At 38.6% G+C, this 22494-nt stretch overlaps 2 protein-coding genes across 3 annotated transcripts in view; both read left to right on the forward strand.

The window, feature by feature from the left end:
- Positions 1-10286, forward strand: part of TMEFF1 (transmembrane protein with EGF like and two follistatin like domains 1) — a 153359-nt gene extending 143073 nt beyond the window's left edge. For both annotated transcript variants that reach the window (XM_042964175.1, XM_042964176.1), the window contains exons 9-10: positions 5462-5620; positions 9163-10286. In XM_042964175.1, the coding sequence (XP_042820109.1) occupies positions 5462-5620; positions 9163-9247 (244 nt within the window). In that variant the 3' untranslated portion in view covers positions 9248-10286. The remainder of the gene's footprint in view (positions 1-5461; positions 5621-9162) is intronic.
- On the forward strand, positions 9514-20370 carry CAVIN4 (caveolae associated protein 4). Its single transcript, XM_015540728.2, has 3 exons — positions 9514-9602; positions 10747-11202; positions 18691-20370. The coding sequence occupies exons 2-3, from the start codon at positions 10795-10797 to the stop codon at positions 19366-19368; spliced, it is 1086 nt and encodes a 361-aa protein (XP_015396214.1). The 5' UTR covers positions 9514-9602; positions 10747-10794; the 3' UTR covers positions 19369-20370.
- Positions 20371-22494: the final 2124 nt, after the last annotated feature.

Genomic DNA, 22494 nt, shown 5'->3' on the forward strand with positions numbered 1-22494 from the left:
TGTTTCTGAGTTCACTGAGAACATTGAAGCATTATGAGGAGGACTCTCACAGATTTTTCACCCGCACCAACCAGAAATTCTCCCTGCTTTTCTGTGTTTCATATGTTCTTGTATAGATATGTTTATATATATATATATATATATATATATATATATATATATATATATATAAAATTTAAATATATTTTCATTTCTTCTGTCTTTGAAAAAAATTCTCACTCTCTGATCAGCTGCTGTCCCATTTATTTCCTTTGTAGAAGAACGCAAAAGAGTTGTCTGTGCTCTCTTTCCAGCTCTTCACTTCCTGTATCTCATGAACCCACCCCAATGAGCTTTTGCTTCAACACTTCCCTGAGGCTGTTCTTGTTGCTAAATTCAGTGATCAATTCTTAGTCTTAAATTACTTTTGAACAGTCAGTAGCATTTGACTCCTGTGCAATATGCATAATAATACACTTGGCTTTAGGGATTGCATTCTCTCTCTCTTTTCTGCTGCCTCACTGGCCATTCCTTTACATCTTCTTGGCTGGTTCGCCTTTTGCTCCTGACCTCTCATTGTTGGAATGTCCAAGGGTCCAGTCCTGGTCCTCTTCCTTAGTGATGCCACCCAGCCTTAGAGCTTTCCATGACATATGCTGATGACTCCTACTTTGCATAAATCCCAGACCCCTCTCCTCAATTTGAGACTCATAGATCCCTCTCCCTCCTTGATATTTTCCTGTGGATGTCTTGACTCCTCCATTTCAATAGGATCTAAGCCTATCTCCTGATCTGCCTTCCCTCCTCTAAACCTGTTCCATCTGCTGCCTTCTTCATCTTAGTTGATGCCAATTCCATGTTTTCCTTTGCTCAGAGAAAACACCTTTGATACATCTTCGAGTTCTCTCGTAATCCATACCCAGTCAGTTGAGAAATCCTATTACCTCTGTTTCAGAATATGTTCAGAATCGGAGTTCTTCTCCCCATTGCCACTACTATTCCTGGTTCAGACCACACTTTCTTCTCTCTGGCATTATTGCAACAGCCTCCCTGTATCCTACAGTCCATATTCAACTTAGAAGCCAGATAGAGACTTTTCTTTTTTTTTTTTTTTATGTTTATTTTTGAGAGGGTGAGGGAGAGAGTGAGCATGCTTGCAAGCTGGGGAGGGGCAGAGAGAGGGAGATAGAAGATCCAAAGTAGGCTCTGTGCTGACAGCAGAGAGCCTGATGTGGGGCTTGAACTCATGAAACATGAGTTGGCTGTTCATGACCTGATCATGACCTGAGCTGAAGTTGGGCACTTAACTAACTGAGCCACCCTTGCACCCCGAGATGGAGACTTCAAATGAAAGTTCATGTCATTTCCCTGCTAAAACCCTCCCAGTGGCTCCTCTATCTCATCGAGTGCAGAAGCCCTACACAATTGACCCCTTCACCTCTCTGTCTTAATTCTCTGTTTCCCTTCTGCTTGCCCACTCCACTCCAGCCATGCTTGCTATTCTTGGACATGGCCATGTGCTAATAATGCTCCCTCCTCAGGGTCTTTGCACTGACTCTTCCTTTATCTGATATGTTCTCCTTCCTGTTGTCCACATGGCAGATTCCCTCACCTCCTTCACATCCTCACTTCCATGTCAGCTTCTTAGTGAAGTCTACCCTGACCATCTTGTTTAAAGTTGCAACCCTCTCTTCCTGGCCTATAATTTCCTTTAACTAACTCTTTTCTTTCTCTTCGTGTAGTGCATATCACCTTGTAACATAACCATTTAATTCATGTTTATTGACCCTCCCTCCTCCAGCTAGAGGTTAACCAGACCAGCGATCTTTATTTGTTTTGCTCACTGATGTATCCCAAATATCCACAGTACTTGACACATGTCAGATGTTTAGTAAATGGACAAATGGAAGAATCAGCACATGAGGGCATGGTAGTGAACGAGATTACTATGGACGTGTGTAGGATGAAAGAATGGAGAGTGTAGAAGACCAAATGCCTGGATCTGCCTTTATTCAAAAACAGAAGAAGTAGTAATAACCTAGAAGTTATTATCCAGATATTTGGAGAGTGTAACCCAAAAGTCAGTTGCAGAAAATAATATCCAAGGAGGATTGCCTGAATGATACATGGCCTATACATTCTTTTTGATACTCTGATTTTAATCTTTGGATTAAGCTAAACTGTCGGAGAGCTGCATATCTAGGACACTGTTATAGCTCCCTATGGACCTGTTTTTATTTTACTGAGCTTTGACTTTTTGCCATTAGCTTACCACAAAAGACATTATTTTAAAAATCCTATAAGATTTCATTATATTGTTGAATTTATTACAACTATATTATTGAGGATGATGTTCTCTGCATCAAAAAGTGCCCTCTTTAAATCAGGACCAATGAGGTAAAATCCCCCTGAATCTAATATTAGTAGTAACTGTGGTTCTTTTGAGCAACTGGTTTGATTTTATTTTATGGAGATTGCATTTTATGTTAATAATCTTACCATTTTTTCCCACTTATTCTTTTTTTTTAAACCAGTGATTTTTAGTATTTAGTATTTTTTTTCACAGTTTTGCAGTACCACAATCAATTTTAGAACATTTCATCGCCCCCAGAAGAAACTCTGTGTTCTTTAGCTGTTACTCTCAAATCGCCCTGCCCACCGCCCTTAGTCTTAGACAATCACTGGTCTCTTTTGTCTCTATAGATCTATCTGTTTTGGACATTTCATTTAAGTGGGCTTGTATAACGTGGTCTTCTGTGTCTGATTTCTTTCACTTAGCATAATGTTTTCAAGGTTTATCCATGTTGTAGCATATGTCAGTACTTTGCTCCTTATAATACCACATTTTGAATCTGCTTACCAATTGATGAATATTTGGATTGTTCCCACTTTTTGGCTATTAATGAATAATGCTGCCCTGAATAATTGTTGGCAGGTTTTTGTGTGGACTTGTGTTAATTTCAGTTGGGTAAGTGTCCAGGAGTGGAATTGCTAGGCCAAATGGTAACTCTTGTGTTTAACTTTTGAGGAACTGCCAGACTGTTTTCAAAAGTGGCTTTGCCATTTTTCATTCCCTACAGCATCTTCATCAACAGTTATTATCTGACTTTTTGATTCTGGCCATTCCAGTGGGTATGAAGTGATCTCTTATTGTTGTTTTGATTTGCATTTCCGTGATGACTAATGATATTGGTATCGTTTCATGTGCTTATTTGCCATTTGTTTATCTTGTTTGGAAAAATGTCTATTCAGATCTTTTTGCCCATTTTGTAATTTTTTTTCTTTTGGTTAATGAGTTTGTAATAATTTTTTAAATATATTCTAGATACAAGTCTCTTATCAAAAATATAATTTGCAAAAATATTCTATTCTTTTGGTTATCTTTTTACTTTCTTGATAGTGCCTTTAAACACAAAAGGTTTTAATTTTGATTTAATCCAGTTTAACTTTTTTGTTGTTGTTTATGCTTTTAGTATCATATCTAAGGAAATCTTTGCCTAATCCAGATCATGAAGATTCACTTTTTTTTCTAAGAGTTTAATAGTTTTAGCTGTTACCTTTAATGTTTATTTTTTGAGAGAAAGAGAGGGAGAGAAAGAGAGAAAGACAGTGTGTGAGTTGGGGAGGGGCAGAGAGAAAAGGAGACACAGAATCTGAAGTAGGCTCCAGGCTCTGAGCTGTCAGCATAGAGCCTGATGCGGGCCTGGAACTCCCTGACTGCAAGATCATGACCTGAGCCTAAGTCGGACGCCTGACTGACTGAGCCACCCAGGTGCCCCTATAGTTTTAGCTGTTACCTTTAGATCTGTGATCCATTTTGAATTATTTTTTGTGTATGTTGTAAAGAAGAGGTTCAACTTCATTCTTTTGCATGTGGACATCTAGTCGCAGCAGCTTTGTTGAAGAGGTTATTTTTTCTTATTGAATTATCTTAGCACCCTTGTCAAAGATCAGTTGGACCATAGATGTATGGGCGTATTTCAGGGCTCTCAGGTTCTATTCCATGATCTATAAATCTGCCTTACTACTTTGTTTTTTGTTTTTTGTTTTTTTTTTTTGTCTGCTAGTAGACTTAGAACCCAGTGTGAAATTTTCTGATAGGTGTGTAGGAACCTCAGGGATGGGAGGAGGGGACTCACATCACCCCTGGCTTCCTATTTCCCTATTCCTATTTCTTCTTATTCTTTATGTGTGCTCTATTAAAAAATCTTTTTTTCTAATGAAGTGTGGGATGTTAATAACTCGACTATCCTTACACTTCAGAGGTTTTATTAATCAATTCTAACTGAAGGCTGGCTAATTTATACATTTTACTTCTGTCAGCTACAAAGTGTGAAATTTGTTAAATATCTTAAATGTTTCCCCCTGTCAAATTATTATCATCAGCTGATGTTGCCTTTTTATTTACTTGGAATTCAGATAATTTCTAAGATTAGCTCCTGTTTGGCTGCTTGACTGCTTTTGTCAATAACTTATTTTACTTTTCCCCCAGCATCTTAAATGATTATATTTATGTACACTAAAGTGTGTTGGATATAATATAATATAAAGAGTGCAATTTTCAGAGAACTGTAAATGTTTATATCTATTTATTTAGTCATCCCATTTCCAAGTACCTAGCCTTTTGAATAACACCAAATATAGAAATGTGCACACTCACCAATACTGGTTACACCTAATTAATAGTTGTGAAAAATGGAAAATAGGGGCGCTTAGATGACTCAGCCAGTTAAGCATCCAACTCTTGATATCAGCTCAGGTCATGATCTCAAGATCATGGGATTGAGTTCCTCATGGGGCTCCATGCAGAGCATGGAACCTGTTTGGGATTCTTTCTCTCTCTCTCTCTCTCTCTCTCTCTCCCCCCCCCCCCCCAAAATAATTAAATAAACTAAAAAAAAAGGGAAATAGCTGGCATGTCTCTCAGACTGAGGAATAGATGTTAGCTATATGATAGCCAGTAAATGTACTATTATGTACCTTTTTTTTTGAGAGAGAGAGAGAGCATGTACTTGTTTGAGTGGGAGAGGGGCAGAGAGAGAGAGAGAGAGATAGAGAGAGAGAGAGAGAGAGAAACCCAAGTGGGCTCCACACCCAGCGCCGAGCCTGACGTGGGGTTTAATCCCACGACTCTGAGGTCATGACCTGAGCTAAAGTCAAGAATTGGACTCTTAACTGACTGAACCACCAGGCACCCCTTATGTATCTGTTTTTTTAAAGGAGGTATAATAAAGACCATTTAGCAACTGTAAAATTAATGTCCTATAATGATAGGTGAAAGATGCACTGTGAAATAGACATTGAGTAGCGTTTAAGGAAATACACAGATGGCAGTTTTGGGTTTTTTTTTCAGATAGTGGGAAAGCACCTGATTTGCTATTTCTGTATAAACTTATTATTCTTTTGTATGTTCTTACTTTTAAAACCTAGAATTATTAGAATCTGTAATTCTCATAGGAATCTTTTTTCCTCCCCTTTTCAGATGTGAATCTGGTTACACTGGACAGCACTGTGAAAAGACGGACTTTAGTATTCTCTATGTTGTGCCAAGTAGGCAAAAGCTCACTCATGTTCTTATTGCAGCAATTATTGGAGCTGTACAGATTGCCATTATAGTAGCGATTGTCATGTGCATAACAAGGTAGGTAATGGCCCAAGAAATACCAACCTTAAATTAGAGTTGGATAGCTGTTAAAGTAAAGAAGAACCTTGAAGCACACTCAAAATGATAGGGGCTTTAAGTCTTCCTGTCTATTAGGAAAAAATCCTAGGATCAGTTCCTAAGGTTTCTAAGTAGGTCTGACCTGTCCTTATCTTGCTTCCTTAGAGTATTGACAAGAACTCATTCTCAGGGTTACAGGTGTAGCTGGGCAACTGGCAAAGGGAGCATGGATAATATTCAGTGGCATAAAGAATGTAGGGATCTTAGAACTGCATTCTGGAATGATGATTGTAGTAGCAGAATGGTCTGCACATGCACAGAAGGGCCTGCCCCAATTTTTAAAGCGCTGATGAACTGCAAGGTGTTTTTTGCCCTAAGGATATACTTTATCCATAGTAAATATAATAAGAAAGGAAGAAATCAGAGATCAAAGAAAATGGCTTTTCTTCGTATATCATTGTCTTAACATTTCATTACTTCATTTTCTGGAACCCAGTTATAAGTAATCTTTAAAATTCTCCATCATAACTAAAACCATTGGCATTTATCATAATTAAACTCAAAATTAAAGGACATTCTTGGATTGCAACAGGGAAAAAAATGGGTATTTTCAAACTTAGTGGAAATGTAGAAGTCAGAAATGAAGTGGACCCAAGAAAAGTCCAGCTAAATCCAGTTCATATTGTCTTTCTGCTTCCCAGTGTCCTGTTTTTTTTTGTTTTTGTTTTTTTTTTTTTTTGGTCTTGCTTGGCTATTCCTGTCTCCTTTAAGATTTGGTTCAGAAGTCCCATAAACATCATTTCTGTACTTGTCTGCATTATTCTGGGCAGAGGATCGGAGCATATCAAGTACAGATATTGGCAGGCCATAATGGATTTATAGCTCTTCTATCCAAGGTCTGGATAGAAGCCAGACCTTCACTAGTCTCAGCCATCTGGAGCTGAAATGATAAATCTAGAAATGATAAAAAATGTTCTCTGAATAACAGGTATTTTTCATAAAATTCAAGTGCTAAAATCAGTGGACTTTATTCCACTGAACAGATGATCTGCCCTTAGGCAAGACTACTGAGTATAAAATTGGGCAGTAGGAAAAAAAATGGGCAGTAGATTAAAATTGGGATAATAATATAAAAAATGACAGCAGAAAGGGAAAATAGAAAAAAAAAAAAAACCCATGTAACAGCAGAGCTGCCTGTGGCCATTTAATATTGGCTTAGAGGTTAAGTAGTTTGCCTGTGGTCATCCCACTAGTAAGTGGAAGTGCTGGATTTGGATTCAGTGCTGCCTGGTTTCCAAACCATTCCTCTTTCCACTGAACCATCAAGGGAGGGTCTATGTTGAGTCACCTCAGGAAATACATTTGCCAAGTATGACCATTGCTTGCTAGCAAGGTTCAAACTTAATTTTGTTAGAGGGACAGGGCTTTTGAATAGAGCTGGGGGGAACGACTTGGTATGAATCATTTCTTCAGAGCATTAATCTGGGTGTCATCTGCAAAATTTCACTGGAGGAGAGAAAATATGAGGTCAGGGGAACTATTTAGGACGTTATTCGAGTAAAGCAGGAGCGGAGTAATGAATTATTTGGAGGGTGAAAGAAAGAAGGTAAAGATGAGGGAAGCTTTTGAGGCCTGGTGACGATGTCATGTTTAAGAAGATCAAAGGATGTTAGAGTTAGCAGGAAGCAGCTTTGAGTCAATGCCTTCTATTCTAGAGAGGTGAGGAGACTGAAGGCTTAGATGGGGGAATACCTTACTCAAGATACTTAAGCCCTTTACAAATCCCAATCCAGCCTTTTATCTTGTTCTACACTTCTGTTTTCAGCGTGCTACAATCTTCAAAATTCTAATTCTACTAAATTAAAATTACCTGACAAGTAGTTTTCAAGTTTGTGCCCTCAAATTTATATCCCAAATCCATGTGCTGCCTTCACAGACCTTAGACATCACAGTGTTTTTATAACCGTGTTGCAGCTGTCTTTTGCTGCCCACTGTCTCCGTGACTGAAGGCTCATCTCATTGAATTTATCTTACATGTCTCCTCATTGAGGCCTGTCTTTTTATTGTGGTGTTGTCTCCCCTCAAATGTTTTGCTCTCTTGAATTTAGAATATTATAATTATGTACTTGGACTTAGCTCCACTGAATTTTTAAGGAGTGCCTCTCCCACACGGTCCATTATGGGACAGCTGTTCACTTATCCCATGGTGGCTGTTACATGTGAGGAATCTTCCATTAAAAGGATGTTCCCACTGACTCACTGAGCAAGACTGCATGAGTAAAATTTTCTTCTTTTACACTTGGAATCTTCTTTTATGTTTTGAGACTCCTAGAATGACAATAGCAGGGACCTCAAACATCATCTTAGCCAAACACCTTTATTTTATAGATGACAAAACCATGGCCCCAGGAAGTTGGAATTTTTCCAAGGTCATGGTGAGTTGGTGACAGTTAAAGAGGTTTGCTTGGCTTCTTAACCATGAAATGGACGTGCTTTCATCACTGTCTACCTCAAAGTGTTTTTATGAGGATTAGTGAGATAAAATTTGCGAAAAACAGCATATAAAATGAAAGTGTTAACACCAAGGCTTTTAAGTCAAGGCAAAGCAGTGCTCTTTGAAACTGAACTAGAAACAGAGAACTTTAGGAATATTCCTTGTCACAAGACTTTCTTTCCATTAGATTATAAATACCTTGCTGGCAGAGATTTTAGAGGTTGGTACAACTTTTAATATTTCATATGTAGGAAAAGGAGATTGCATAGCTAGTTTTTAGCAGAGTCCAAACTCAGAATTCCCAGAATTCATCCCAGTGCCTTTGTTCCACACTGCATACCACAGCACTTTGTGCATAGTAAGAGCTCGTATGTTTGCATTCTGGTGGGCAGGCACAAGAGCAATTACAGCACAATGAGATTGATACCACCACGGAGAAACATGTACACTAAAGGGAAAGCAGAGTCCAAGACTATCCCTTATCCCCAGGATGACAGTTCTTTATTGGGTTCTGTGATTTGCCCAAGCAGGGTGCAGAGAAACTTCTTTCGAGTCCTTGTCTAAAATCGCTAAGCATTTCCTGTCTATTCATATCTGAGGTTAATAAGCACACTTCTTCCCGATTACTCCCTCGTCCAAGCTGTTCTTGTCACTTTGGGTGTGTCATAATGCTCAGAAGAAGTACATGGATCAGGATCCTTTCTACTATCCTAGGTTTATATGTTACTGGTCACCGCAGCTAGGGAGTTGTCAGGCCAGAAGAAGGGCGGGGAAGTGCATCTGCAGCAGTAGAGACCCAGGAGTGAGCTTTGCTTGTGCTTACACCTGCATTCTGTACCTAACCTCTAGTCCCCAGCTGTGTAGGGAAGATAGCAGTCTGACACGTTGGTCCTCAGCTTGTCTTGCATCAAACAGCATCCTGTTTCTCATTAAGGCTTTATGTGTGAAATGTGTATTACTTTGGAAACATTTGAAATATCTTAAACAAAATGACCTTTTTCTTTTCTTTATTTTTTTAATTCAACAGAAAATGCCCTAAAAACAACAGAGGACGGCGACAGAAGCAAAACCTAGGTCATTTTACTTCAGATACGTCATCCAGAATGGTTTAAACTGATGACTTTTATATGTACACTGACCATGTGATGTACATTTATTATGTCTTTTTTTAAAGAATGGAAATATTTATTTCAGAGGCCTTATTTTTGGACATTTTTAGTGTAGTACTGTTGGCTCGTATTTAGAATATTCAGCTACAACAGTTTTGGACTGTTTCGTAGTCTTTGTTTTATGTTTTTAAATACAGAAATTGATTTCACAAATTTATACCACATGGTAATTCTAAGACTTGTTCTTTACCCATGGAATGTAATATTTTTGCAAAGATGGACCACTTCACAAATGGTTACAAAGTCATACCCACTTCTTCCACAGTGACCACAACAAATGACCAAGCATGAACTAAAGGTAAAGATGTTTACAGATTACTTTTCTTACAAAAAAAGATAAAAAATCTAGAAGACACTGTGTTTAAATAGACATTTAAATGTTTTTTGAGATTTAGTAACTGATTTTTTAGACCCTGCCTATCGCATGAACTGTAGAGCTGTGTGTTAGATGTAAAATATTTATAAGCTGTATGGATTGGAATTTGATTATTCCTCTCTTTGAAAAAATAATTCTGATAATTCGGAAAGATATCTGGTAGCCAAGATGGAACAGATCACTGAAAAGTAGGTTTAGGTATTGTGAAAATGGTCTGTTTAACAAACAGATTGGAATAAAGCCTTCTCTATCAGTTAAACTACTTTAATACACATTCATTTTTTAAAAAATATTTGTTTTAACATAAATAAATTGTATCAGTGTTTGTGAATAAAATGCAAAAATGATTGTTAATGATGGGTGCTCTTAAAGTGAGCTTAAAAATTATCTAAGACCTCTATCCAAATTTGTCCTGTAGTGATAGTTATATTAATAGATTGTTGGTGTTTAAAGATCTGAAGTGTGAGTAGAATGTATTCAGCTGTTTAACATGTAGTTTAGATAATCAGAAGTATGCATGTAGAATTTAAGAATATGTTAAAAATTAAATATTAATTTTAATATTTGGTTTGGAAAAGCATGTTATAATATAATGTTTTCACTATATGGCCTCTGTTTTGGTGTGTTTATTTTACTACATTCTTTGATATTGATAAATCGGTACATTTAATGTGTGAAGTAAGTACAAAAAGATTTCAGTTCAGAATTCCCCTTTGCTTTTTCAAATACTGCTTCAAATTATTTAAAGGCAACAGCTTCCCCCAATATTTAGTGTTTGCTTTTTTGATCATTTGGTTTCTAGGCTTAATATTAGTAACATGGTGGCTTCAGGGAACTTTTTTTTTTTTTAAACTGTCCTCTTCTCTCCACACAGTCTTATTTGAGTCCATTAGTCAGTCACCAAGCATGTTTGGAACAGTACCCAGTGCTCTGCAAGGATTCATATTGCAGAACAGTCACGTGTGGGTATTTGTAGTTATAAATACTTGACCAGTCTCCAGGGGTGGGGTTTCCAACCCTTTATACAACCCTGTTGCCTGTTATCAAGCTAACTTTTTGCTCTTAGTGCCAGAATTGATTGTGGTGGGACATCTTTCACTGAAAAATAAGTAAAATGGAACATAATGGGTCTGCTTCAAATGCTGATAAAACCCATCAGAATCGCCTGTCAAGTGTTACAGAAGATGAAGACCAAGACGCTGCTCTTACCATTGTGACTGTGCTGGACAAAGTAGCCACCATCGTGGACAGTGTGCAGGCAAGCCAGAAGAGACTAGAGGAGAGACACAGGGAAATGGAAAATGCCATAAAATCTGTCCAGATTGACCTGTTGAAGCTTTCACAGTCACACAGCAATACAGGCTACGTCATTAACAAGTTGTTTGAGAAAACTCGAAAAGTCAGTGCTCACATTAAAGATGTGAAGGCCCGGGTGGAGAGGCAGCAAACTCACGTGAGAAAAGTTGAATCCAAGCAAGAGGAAATAATGAAGAAAAACAAATTCCGTGTGGTAATATTCCAGGTAAGATTGCCACTTGTGTTTTGCTTGATTACTGAAAAATCTTAACATCCTTGAATTGCCAACCAGTCCTATCAGAAGTTTCCAGCATCTCGTCATTACTATTGTATTTATTCACGGAGTGGCATTCTGTATCAGCAAGAATCTCAGGATAAAGCCATTACTGTGTTGACTAATGTACTATCCTATCAGTATTTTGAGCTTCTCAACCATTTTGTGTAATATGAACTGTGCATCAGAGCTGAGGCTATTTCTTGCCTTTGAAACTTAATATTGGTAAGACTCCTCCAGCATATTAGCCATATCAGCATGATGCCCTTTCATACATTGAGAGTGTTAGTTCTAGAAGAGATCTAAGAAGCCTGTGGTTTAAAACACCTAAAAAGAGAAATGGAGGATAGTAATCCCACAATGTGGTTTTCCCCCTTCTATGGAGACCCTGGAAAGTCCTAAACAGTAAAATGTAAACTTTTCAGAATGTTGTTTCTCTGTTGGAATTTTTACATGTGAGAATATGTAAAATAATTACAATAAGCAAAACTATTACTGTTATTAACAATCAGGCAGTTTTGGTTTTTTTTTGTTTTTTTTTTTTCAGGCAGTTGTTTTTATGTTTCTTATAATATAGTTTTGTTACAGTTTTACAAGCATAGGAGTCAATTATATAAGTAATTGCTTATAAATGCTTATAGTCTTTTGACTTAGCCTATTTAATATAGTAGTTTTTGTGTGGCATTGTGTATTGCGCTAAGTTCTTACATTACTCTGCACTTGGCACTCATATTTTTTGAAATAGGAACACATCCATGGCAAGATGCATAATATTTATAATATGTTTTCTAACTCTTACAAATCAAAAGGAAAAAGTTGAACTCTCGTCCTGTGGTAGGAAAACTGAGAGTCATTATCAGACTGTTCACAAAAGACAAATGAGAAGAATTCCATTTTCACCCATTTAAATATTTTCAGTTATTAAAACATATATCCAGAGTTTAAGGGTACTTTCATATTCTGCTGGTTAGGAGTATTAACTGGTACAACATTTCTGGAGGGAAGTTTTGGTAGTATGTTATTAAGAACCTTCACAAACCTTCGGGCACCAAAATTTTACGTCAAAGAATTTTTCTAAGCATAAAATCAGGAATGTGTGTAGGGATGTTCATCAGTGTATATATAATATACAGTGTTATCGCAGTGTATTTTAAAAATAGATGGCTATCCCTATGCATAGGAAAAAACCCTAGAAGAGCAAAACCAAAATGAAATAAGAACACAGTTGGATTATGTATGTAGGCAGATATTTGTAAGACACTAAGGATGTGGGCCATAACTCTCCACAGCATTCTTTACACATTAGGCAGTTCTCCATAGCACTCTATTGACTGATACAGTTACACTGGCATGAAAGAGTAGTATTTTGGATCTGTTTTTAAGAACATGTTTTATTTAAGAAGAGACCAGTCCCAGTGTTAGTGCATGTAATAGGGATCTAGATTTGGTACTAGAGAATGTAGGATCTATTTTTCAGTTCACCTTCCAAGGGCATCAGCAGGAAGGGGTTGTGTTGCACCCTTCACTTGCATGGGGCATGCCCGGAAACATTCTTGGCATCTAGCATTTCTCCTGAGAACCTTTATGGAGAGTGGGCCATGTACCAATCAAGATCTACAAAAGCTAGAGGAAAGAAGTTTCTGAAAAGTTCTAATTGAACTTTTGTCAGTTGGTCTGTTGACCTAATTTTTTTTTTATAGTTAAGATTATTTTCTTTATTCACCTATTTATTACCTGACGCTTGCTATTTTTTTCTCTTTGAACTTGAACAAGTCAAAGATTAGTATGTAAAAAACAACTGAGAGGCACTAATTTAAGTCAGATCTTATTCCTTGTATGTAAGATATAATGTTGTGAAGCTTCTATGAAATTAAGTTGCTCAGGGTCAGCAATGGTTTGTCAGTAAGCAGTTGCTCTTTTATGATGGCAGAGCTTCTAGAGAAAAGATAAAGGCAATTAAGAATGGATTTGATGATTCTTTAGCTGTTAGAACACTATATAGTATTCACATGGTTATTCTTAGTTAAAATTAGTTTCTACACTTCATTCTCATAGTTAATACGTCTAAGTGGTTATTTTGAGATCACCTGTCCTTCCAAAATAAACTTAAAGCTGGAGTAATTCAGCTGTAGTATACTTTCATTTCCATTTGGGTTTTTCCTCAAAAAGTTTTCCCTAGTTACATCTTTTGGTGGCAATCTTTTTTTTTTTTTTTTTTTAATGTTCTATTTATTTATTTTTGAGAGAGAGTGTGAGTGGGGGAGGGGGCAGAGAGAGGCACGGACAGAGGAGCCGAAGTGGGCTGTGTGCTGACAGCAGCAAGCCCGATGCGGGGCTCGAGCTCACGCACTGCAAGATAATGACCTGAGCTGAAGTTGGACGCTCAACCGACTGAGCCACCCAGGCGCCCCTTGGTGGCAATCTTTATTGGCATTTTATTTCCCACAGTTGTGTATGGCTGAGCTTTCACCTAATCCTGGACATTTGCATTTAAAAAACTATCTGCTAGTTTTCATTAATTATCATTTCTCCTTAACATACGTCCACTTTGATGACCTTCTCATGAAAGCCAGCAGTCTTACCATCTCTTTTAACAATTTTGCTTACAAACCACATGTCTGCAGTTACCAAATGAGATATTTGGTTATTCCCTAGTGACAAATCCCAGACTTCTGTGTATTCGGAAGTCCCCTGGCTATGTTACTTTGATAGGGCCCACTTTACTCTCATCATAGTACTCGTTTTGTTACAAAAATCACCGTTTTACCTGGTCTTTTACATAAAAAGAGATACAATAATTATTTGGAAATCAACCGTAACCCAGCCTGTAATCTTTAATTATTATTACAGCGTATTCATCATTAACTCATGGTATCTCTGACTCATAGGAATTGCAACAAATAGATCCGTGTAACAAGTACTTTCTCCTACTCTACCTCTGTTTTGTTTTTTAAGCCTGATTTTGTATAATTTGTGCATTGAGGAGAAGGGTATGTGATTCCTGAGTTAAGCTATATCTGATTCCTTCACAGCAAGACTGTGAGGGTTTTTCCCCCTACTAAGCAGTAATTATTCTTTGGCTCCTTCCTATTCTAATTATACCTTCTCAGGCCATACCAACCCACTTGGTGTTGTTGAAGCTACTCCCTGTAGCAGGTGTCAGGAAAGGAGAGGAATAATTTTGCTGCTTTCACTGATTCATCTGAGAGCTATGACACGCCCATCTGCCTTTTCTTCTTTTTTTTCAAAGCTGCTAGATAGACTCTCCAATCCTGTAGCCAAAGAATTTAATTTTAAGCAAGTATCCAAAGAAATCAGGTTCCAAGGACCTTCTTGACTATCAGGCTGATAGGCTTTTGGAATAAACCTGTTTCTTACATATTAATTTATTTTATTGAACAGATTAAAAAAATGTTTTTATGTTTATTTATTTTTGAGAGAGAGAGAGACAGTGTGAGTGGGGGAAAGGTAGAGAGAGGGAGACACAGAATGCGAAGCAGGCCCCAGGTTCTGAGCTGTTAGCACAGAGCCCAACATGGGGCTCGGACCCACGAACCTCGAGATCGTGACTTGAGCCGAAGTCAGATGGCTCAACCAACTGAGCCATCCAGGTGGCCCTTATTGAACAGATTTAATTTAGATCTCAAGTAGGAGCACAGTTTCTTTTAGAAATTGTAACTCATGAGGGGTGCCTATGTGACTCAATTGGTTAAGTGTCTAACTTTGGCTCAGGTCATGATCTAGTGGTTTCTAGAACCCCGTGTCAGGCTCTGTACTGACAGCTCCAGAGCCTGGAGCCTGCTTTGGATTCTGTGTTTCTCTCTTTCTCTACCCTTCCCCCATTCGTGCTCTCTCTCTCTCTCTCTCTCTCTCTCTCTCTCTGTGTGCCCCTCATCTCTTTGTACTCTCTCTCTCTCTCTCAAAAAATAGTAAACATTAAGAAAATGATATATGCAAAGGCATTATACTGGAAATTCAAAATAGAAATTTTAACTCATGGATTCCCTTAAGAGTCTCATGATCCTTAAAGTCTTGCCTGTTTAGTTTTGGAAATAATCCCTAAATAGTAAGTTGGGATTCTTTAGCAGCTGTGTTTCTGGGCTGGTTCTCAAGGGTCCCCAGTGTCTGCTATGTTCCCAAACCCAATCTTCATCCTTATCCTTTGACACATATGACATAGTTGGTCCCTCCCTCTCATCTTGAAACTTGTTTTCCCTTGGCTTCTGAGGGTGCTACTCTCTTAGATTTCTTCCTGCCTCAATAGCTGATACTTCTCCTTTTTTGGTTCTTTCTCATCTTTTCCTTCTACAGTTTCGAAATCTATATTAGAAATCCAAAATCCAAAAATATCTAAAAATTAAAATTTTCTCATAACATACTGGGTAGCTTGCTACCTAGGGTTGACCTGAACCCATTTGGTGGCAAAACCTGACCTGAAATAGCACAAAGCTGTTTATACACTCTTTTTTCTTTCCTCCTCCTCTTCTTCTTCTTCTTCTTCTTCTTCTTCTTCTTCTTCTTCTTCTTTTCCTCCTCCTCCTTCCTCCTCCTCTTCTTTCTTCTCCTTCTCCTTCTTCTTCTCCTTCCTCCTCCTCCTCTTCTTTCTTCTTCTTCTTCCTCTTCCTCTTCCTCCTCCTCCTCCTCCTCCTCCTCCTCCTCCTCCTCCTCTCCTCCTCTCCTCCTCCTCCTCTTCTTCGGATGTTTATTTATTTTTGAGAGAGAGAGAGACAGAGTATGAGCAGGGGAGGGGCAGAGACAGAGGGAAACACAGAATCCGAAGCAGGCTCCAGGCTCTGAGCTGTCAGCACAGAGCCCGACGTGGGGCTCGAACCCATGAACCATGAGATCATGACCTGAGCCGAAGTCGGATGCTTAACTGACGGAGCCACCCAAGCGCCCCCTACTCTTTCTTTTCCTTTTTTTTTTTTTTTTGCGTTTATTTATTTATTTAGAGAGAGAGTGTGTGCATGAGTGGGGGAGGGGCAGAGAGAGGGAGAAGGAATCCCAAGCAGGTGCCACACTGTCAGCACAGAGCCTGATGCAGGGTTCTATCCCCAAAACTGTGAGATCATGACCTGAGCTGAAATCAAGAGTTGGATGCTTAATTGACTGAACCACCCAGGGTGCCCTGTTTATACTCTTTATTACATCTTATAGTGAACATTCATTCATATTCATGTCACAAAATTGTTTCTTCACAAGATCTGACTGGAGATGTAATATAAAAGTTATTTTCCTCAAATCTGAAATGTTCTGAATTCTGAAATGTACCTTGGCCCCAAGGAGTTAGAATAACGTTAAGTGTTGTCCCATTCAGTCAGTCTCTTAATAGTCTCCTCCATCTGGTCTCATGATTTTTAATTCTTGACATTAATGACTCCAAAATTTATATCTATCTCCAGTCCAGACCTGTTTCCTGAATTCCAAGTTTGTATACTCAGCTGCCTACTTGACATCTCAGATCTCATCTTTCCCCTCCAGTTTCTTCCACCTGCTTTCTTCCCCATGTCAGTTAATGGGAAATCTAACCTTGTGCTTGAAAATCATCCTTGACACTAACACTCCACATCCAAATCTAGCAGTAAGTCCTGTCAGCATCTACCTTCCCAGTAGATCTGGAATCAGACTGCTTCTTACCACCGCCTCTGCCAACACCCTCATTCATCTCTCACCTGCCTTACCTCAGTGGTCTCCAACTGGTCTCCTTGCTTCTTATCTCGCCCCCTAGAGCCTGTTTTCAGTAGAGCAATCCTCTTACAGCATGGGTCAAATCATGTTGCTGTTCTCAAAACTTTTTAAAAGGCTTCCTATCAGACTCAGAATAAGAGCCATGGTCCTTATTATTAGATATAGAACCCCTACATAAGCTGGCCCTCTCGCTACCTCTCTTACCCCCTTTCCTCTTTTGCCCCTTGATCTGTCTGCTCCTGCCATGCTGCCTTCTTGCTGTTTTGGTTTTCCTCTCAGATATATGCATTACCTTCAGGTCTAGGCTAGGATGTCATCTTATCAGTGAAGCCTTTCCAAGCATCCTCCTCAGTCACTGTATATCTCCCTTCCCTACCTTATTTTTCACTTTAGCATTTACCACCATCCAACAGACTATATATTTAACTTGTTTATTTCTCTCCCTACAAGCATATAAGCTCTTTTACTCTGCTTTCTCCACAGGAGTTTCTCAGTTCCTAGAACATTGACTGGTGCATGGTAGGCGCTTAGAAACTATTTGTTGAATGAAGGTCTGTGCCCTTTTTGATTGAATAGTTATTTATTGAGTATAACTACTATGCACAAGGCTCTCTGATAGATACTGGGCATAAAACATAAATAAGACACATTTCTGCTTTCATCGAACCTATTATTTAGTGAAGGCCTCAGCATATAAATGAGCAGAGTTCCAATTCATTCAAACAGTGGTATTAGTGGTATTATAAGTAGAGGTATGCGCATGTCATTCTGGTGTAAACTGGAGAAAGAATTAGCTTCTTGAGGAAAGTTGGGGACTTTTTAATTGATTCTTGAAGATTTTGTTGACAGAGCTGAAAGGTGAAAGGGATTAAAGTGAGCAAAAAAAAAAAAAAAAGAATAGTGAAAAAGAAAGATACAAACAGGCATGGAGGGATGAAAACACTGTGTTTGAGGAGTAGAGAGTGGTTGTGTGTTGCTGGACTGGAAAGTAGGTTTAGCTCAAACTGAAGAGCCTTCTGATCATACTAAAGAACTAAACTCTCTCCTTTGAGTATTTATGAGTTCCCAAAAGTTTTAAAGTAGAGAAAGGATGTGATAAGAGCTATGCTTTAGAAATATTTCCTGGGAAATACTTAGGTGATGCTTTGGAGGTAGACATATTATTGTACAAGCTCAGGTCTGAGGTGACAGGGGCCTGAATTAGGACATTGGTAGTGGTAAGGAGGAAGGAGGAGGGGACAGGAGTTACTAAGCAGTGTTATTGAGAGTGCTTGGTGACCTGTTGGACATGGGATGACAAGGAGGGGAAATATTGGGGTTGAAAATTCTCAGATTTCTATTTGGTTGGCACCTGGATGGGCGCTGGTGCTGAGAAACCCAGGAAAAGAAGATGTGGAGAGCATGCTGGGTCGACCTTAATTTTTGGACATGTTAAGTTTGAGGTGTGTCCCTGTTACATCCAGGTGAAGTCTATCATTTAGAATTGCATCTTCACCTTAGGAGAAGAGGAGAGGTGAAGATAAAATATTTGTGAGTTTGCTTACAATTGGATCTGAATACAGAAGAGTGGATCAGTTTGCTCTGATTGAACTTGGGAGATAAAGCAAAACAGGACACAGAGAGAGAAACCCTGAGAAATATTAATAGTTAAGGAGCAGGCAGAAGGTGAACAGCCCATGGAGGAGATTGAAAAGGCATGGCCAGAAGGTAAAAGAGCTGATGTCTAACATGCTTTCTTTTTCTCTCCTTCAGGAGGAGATTCGGTGTCCGACATCCCTGTCTATTGTTAAAGACAGAAACCTAACTGAGAATCAAGAGGCTGAAGATGATGTCTTTGACCCTCCAATAGATCTGTCTTCGGATGAAGAGTATTACATTGAAGAAAGCAGATCTGCCAGACTTAGAAAGTCAGGCAAGGAGCGCATTGATAATATCAAAAAGGCATTTTCCAAAGAAAACATGCAGAAGACACGGCAGAATTTTGACAAGAAAGTGAACAGAATTAGAACTAGAATAGTGACCCCGGAGAGGAGAGAAAGGCTAAGGCAGTCGGGAGAAAGGTTAAGGCAGTCAGGAGAGAGGCTGAAACAGTCAGGGGAAAGGTTTAAGAAATCCATTTCTAACGCAGCTCCCTCAAAGGAAGCTTTTAAGATGCGTAGCCTTCGGAAAGCTAAAGACCAAACTGTGGCTGAAGATGCAGAAGAGGTCAGGGAGATGGGTGTGGACATCATTGCCAGGAGCGAGTCTCTGGGCCCCATCACTGAGCTCTACACTGATGAGCTCAGTGAAACAGACCGTGAGGAGGCCAGGGCTGTATATCCTCCCACAGAAGGAGGAGAAGTCTCAACCCCCGAGGCTTTAAAAGTTACTTTTAAACCCCAGGTGAAAGTGGAAGATGATGAATCTCTTTTGTTAGATTTAAAGCAGTAATCATGAAGAAGAACTAAGTATATTATAGGTATAAAAGTCTTTAATCACAAGGTTCTAGTTTAATAGCATAGTCACATTGATAGTATAGTCATTTAAATTTATAAAATAGTGAAGTCATTTACATTTATTTATGGGAAAACATGAGTGATATAGCTGGATTCATTTCTGATGTTTAAAATCTTAAAAATAACACGAGTATTGTATACATTTCCTTATAACTTCCTTGGGAATTCTTTTTTTCTCCCCTGGGCTAACAACTTTCCCTTTTATGTCATTCTCATGGCAGCTGTGGATTTTTAAGTTCCTTTCTATTGCCCAGCAGAAAAGTAGTCTCCTAGTGAGGGCCAATTAGGTATTTGGTGTCTAAAACAAATGAAGGTAAATTTGTGGCCATCATTTGCAAGTAAACTCTCAATTTTGGCCTAGATTGATGTTGTGGCTAAGCTCCAAGGGGAATAGCCCATGTGTGGATTATATCATCCATATGTTCAAATAGAGTCATTAGTAAATTAGTAGTCATAGCTCTTTTTGATGTTTTTGCATAAAAAATGAAGTTCTGGACTTGAGCATTTGGTTCTGGCATTTTAGCTTTGCTTACAGCAAGTTATTTGGCAAGTCATTAGTAAAATGGAGAGAGTTTGTCTATCCTATCTCAGAGGACTGTTGTGTGAAGATCAGAGGAAATGTGACACATTCTGGGGGAACAGGGAGCACATCCATAGAAAACAAACCCCACTGGTTCCTTAGGAACAGAATTGAAATAATTACACCTTATGAAAAAGACTTGAGCTCTAAGCATTGAGGACCTAGGTTGGACGGAAGCTAAAGTTGGTCTTCAGAAGCCTTTTCACAGAATCAGAAATGAAAAATAAATGTTTGAGTGACATCTTTTCGTCAAAGACTAAAATCAGACCTTGGGTTTCAGTAGGGTCTTAAAATGTTTCCTGGAAACTCCTTTTTTTAATGTTTATTTATTTCTGAGAGGGAGAGAGACAGAGCATGAGTGGGAGAGGGGCGGAGAGAGAGGGAGACACAGAATCTGAAGTAGGCTCCACGCTCTGAGCTGTCAGCACAGAGCCCAACGCGGGGCTTGAACTCATGAACTGTGAGATCATGACTTGAGCTGAAGTCGGAAGCTTAACCGACTGAGGCACCCAGGCGCCCCTGGAAATTCCTTTCCTAATTTTCTTTTTATTTAAATCTATGGTAGACTAGAGCTATCTTTGATCAGCATGAAGCATAAAACTATGGCTGTGTCTTCAAGAGGTTTTTCCAAATTCTTCCCTGATGCAGTGGATTTGGAAATGACCTCGTGTTTCTGGTTTCCAGAGTGAACCCCTCAGGGGCTGTCTGTCCAAAACAGTGTTCATAGGAATTCATCATAGCTGGTTTGGGAGGATTCCAGATTCCATTTAACCATTAGCCTTAGATCTAGCCAATCCCAAAGTAGATATTATTGCTATCGAGAGGAATGGTCATACTGGTCCTGCACTTCTGCTATGTTTAAATCTTCTGGTTTTTTAATGAGGAAGAAATGATGAAATTGTTGAATTTGAAAAGTTTAGACAAGCAGCTTTCGGATCGATTTTGGATGCTCCTATGGTAGTTAAAAATTGTTATAAATGTACACACACACACACACACACACACACACACACACACACACACCAGCTTTAAAGTATTTGACTATGTTACCTAGATATTTGGGTTTGGGAGTTTGATTCAATATCATTTCCTCTTCACTCTGTATGATTATATAAAATCATGAATTGTTCATCCCAAGTATCTTTTTATATTGAAAACTAAAGTGTTTACAACATTCTTTGAAAATAATAATTTAAAAAATGTTATAGTTTAGAAAGAGCTTAGATGCCTATATTTCCTTAAAGCCATAATAAAGTTGAATTTTAAAAAGATACTATTACAGAGTTTGATGTTGGTATCCTATTTGTAAATATTTTTACTAATAACGAAGACAAATAATATGGCATGAATTTGATATAGTAACCCTTTTATTTATTTTATTTTTTTTAATGTTTGTTTATTTTTAAGAGAGAGAGCATGAGGGGGGCAGGGGAGGACAGAGGGGAGAGGGAGTCAGAGGATCTGAAGTGGGCTCTGTGCTGACCAGAGAGCCCAATGTGGGGCTCAATCTTATGAACTGTGAGATCCGTGATATGAGCCAAAGTTGGACGCTCAACCAACTAAGCCACCCAGGCACCCCTGATACAGTAAGCCTTCTTATAATAGATATGTTTCTAAGTTAAGATGAATATAGAAAGTTAGAATCTCTTTGTTTTTTTCTAGCCCTACACAGAATAAATATCAATTGGGCTAAAATATTTTTCTGCAAATATTGCTGGCAAGGAATTTTTGTAAGGATTGCTTACTGACCCATTGTATAACCAGACCTGACATTATGGAACATTTCCCATATAGATACATTTGAATTTTGATGTGGAAGGCATTATAATCTGATAGGCTGTTCATCATGGTAGACTTTGTACAATGCTAGAAACACAATTTTATGTTGCCAGAGGTTCATTGAAATCTAATACTGCTTTCTTGGTACTAGGATTTTCCCCTCCATGTCGCTTATGTCTCTTGACATTTTCCACCATATTTAGGGTATTTCTCAATTCCACATTCCTAATTTTTTCTCTTTTCACCCTGTTTTCTTAATGTAAAGAATGTCATTTAAAAAAAAATTTTTTTTAAGTTTGTTTATTTTGAGAGACAGAGCAGAGGAGGGGCAGAGAGAGAGGGAGAGAATCCCAGGCAGGCTCCATGCTGTCAGAGCAGAGCCCGATATGGGGCTCGAACTCACGAACCGCGAGATCATGACCTGAGCTGAAACCAAGAGTCAGATGCTCAACCAACTGAGCCACCCAGGCGCCCCAAGAATGTCATTTTTTATAGGCTGCAAAATCACACACTGCCATTTAATGCAGAGTATTCTAGTCAACATTCCTTATTTCCAAAGTTTCAGACAACACAAAATAGATTTTCTGTTTATTTTACTCTTCTGTGTGTTAAAAAAAATTTTTTTAATGTTGATTTGTCTTGAGAGAGAGAGCACAAGCAGGGAGCAGAGAGAAGGATAGACAGAATCCCAAGCAGGCTCCG

Source organism: Panthera tigris, chromosome D4, assembly GCF_018350195.1.
Source record: "Panthera tigris isolate Pti1 chromosome D4, P.tigris_Pti1_mat1.1, whole genome shotgun sequence".
NCBI classification, from domain to species: Eukaryota; Metazoa; Chordata; class Mammalia; order Carnivora; family Felidae; genus Panthera; species Panthera tigris.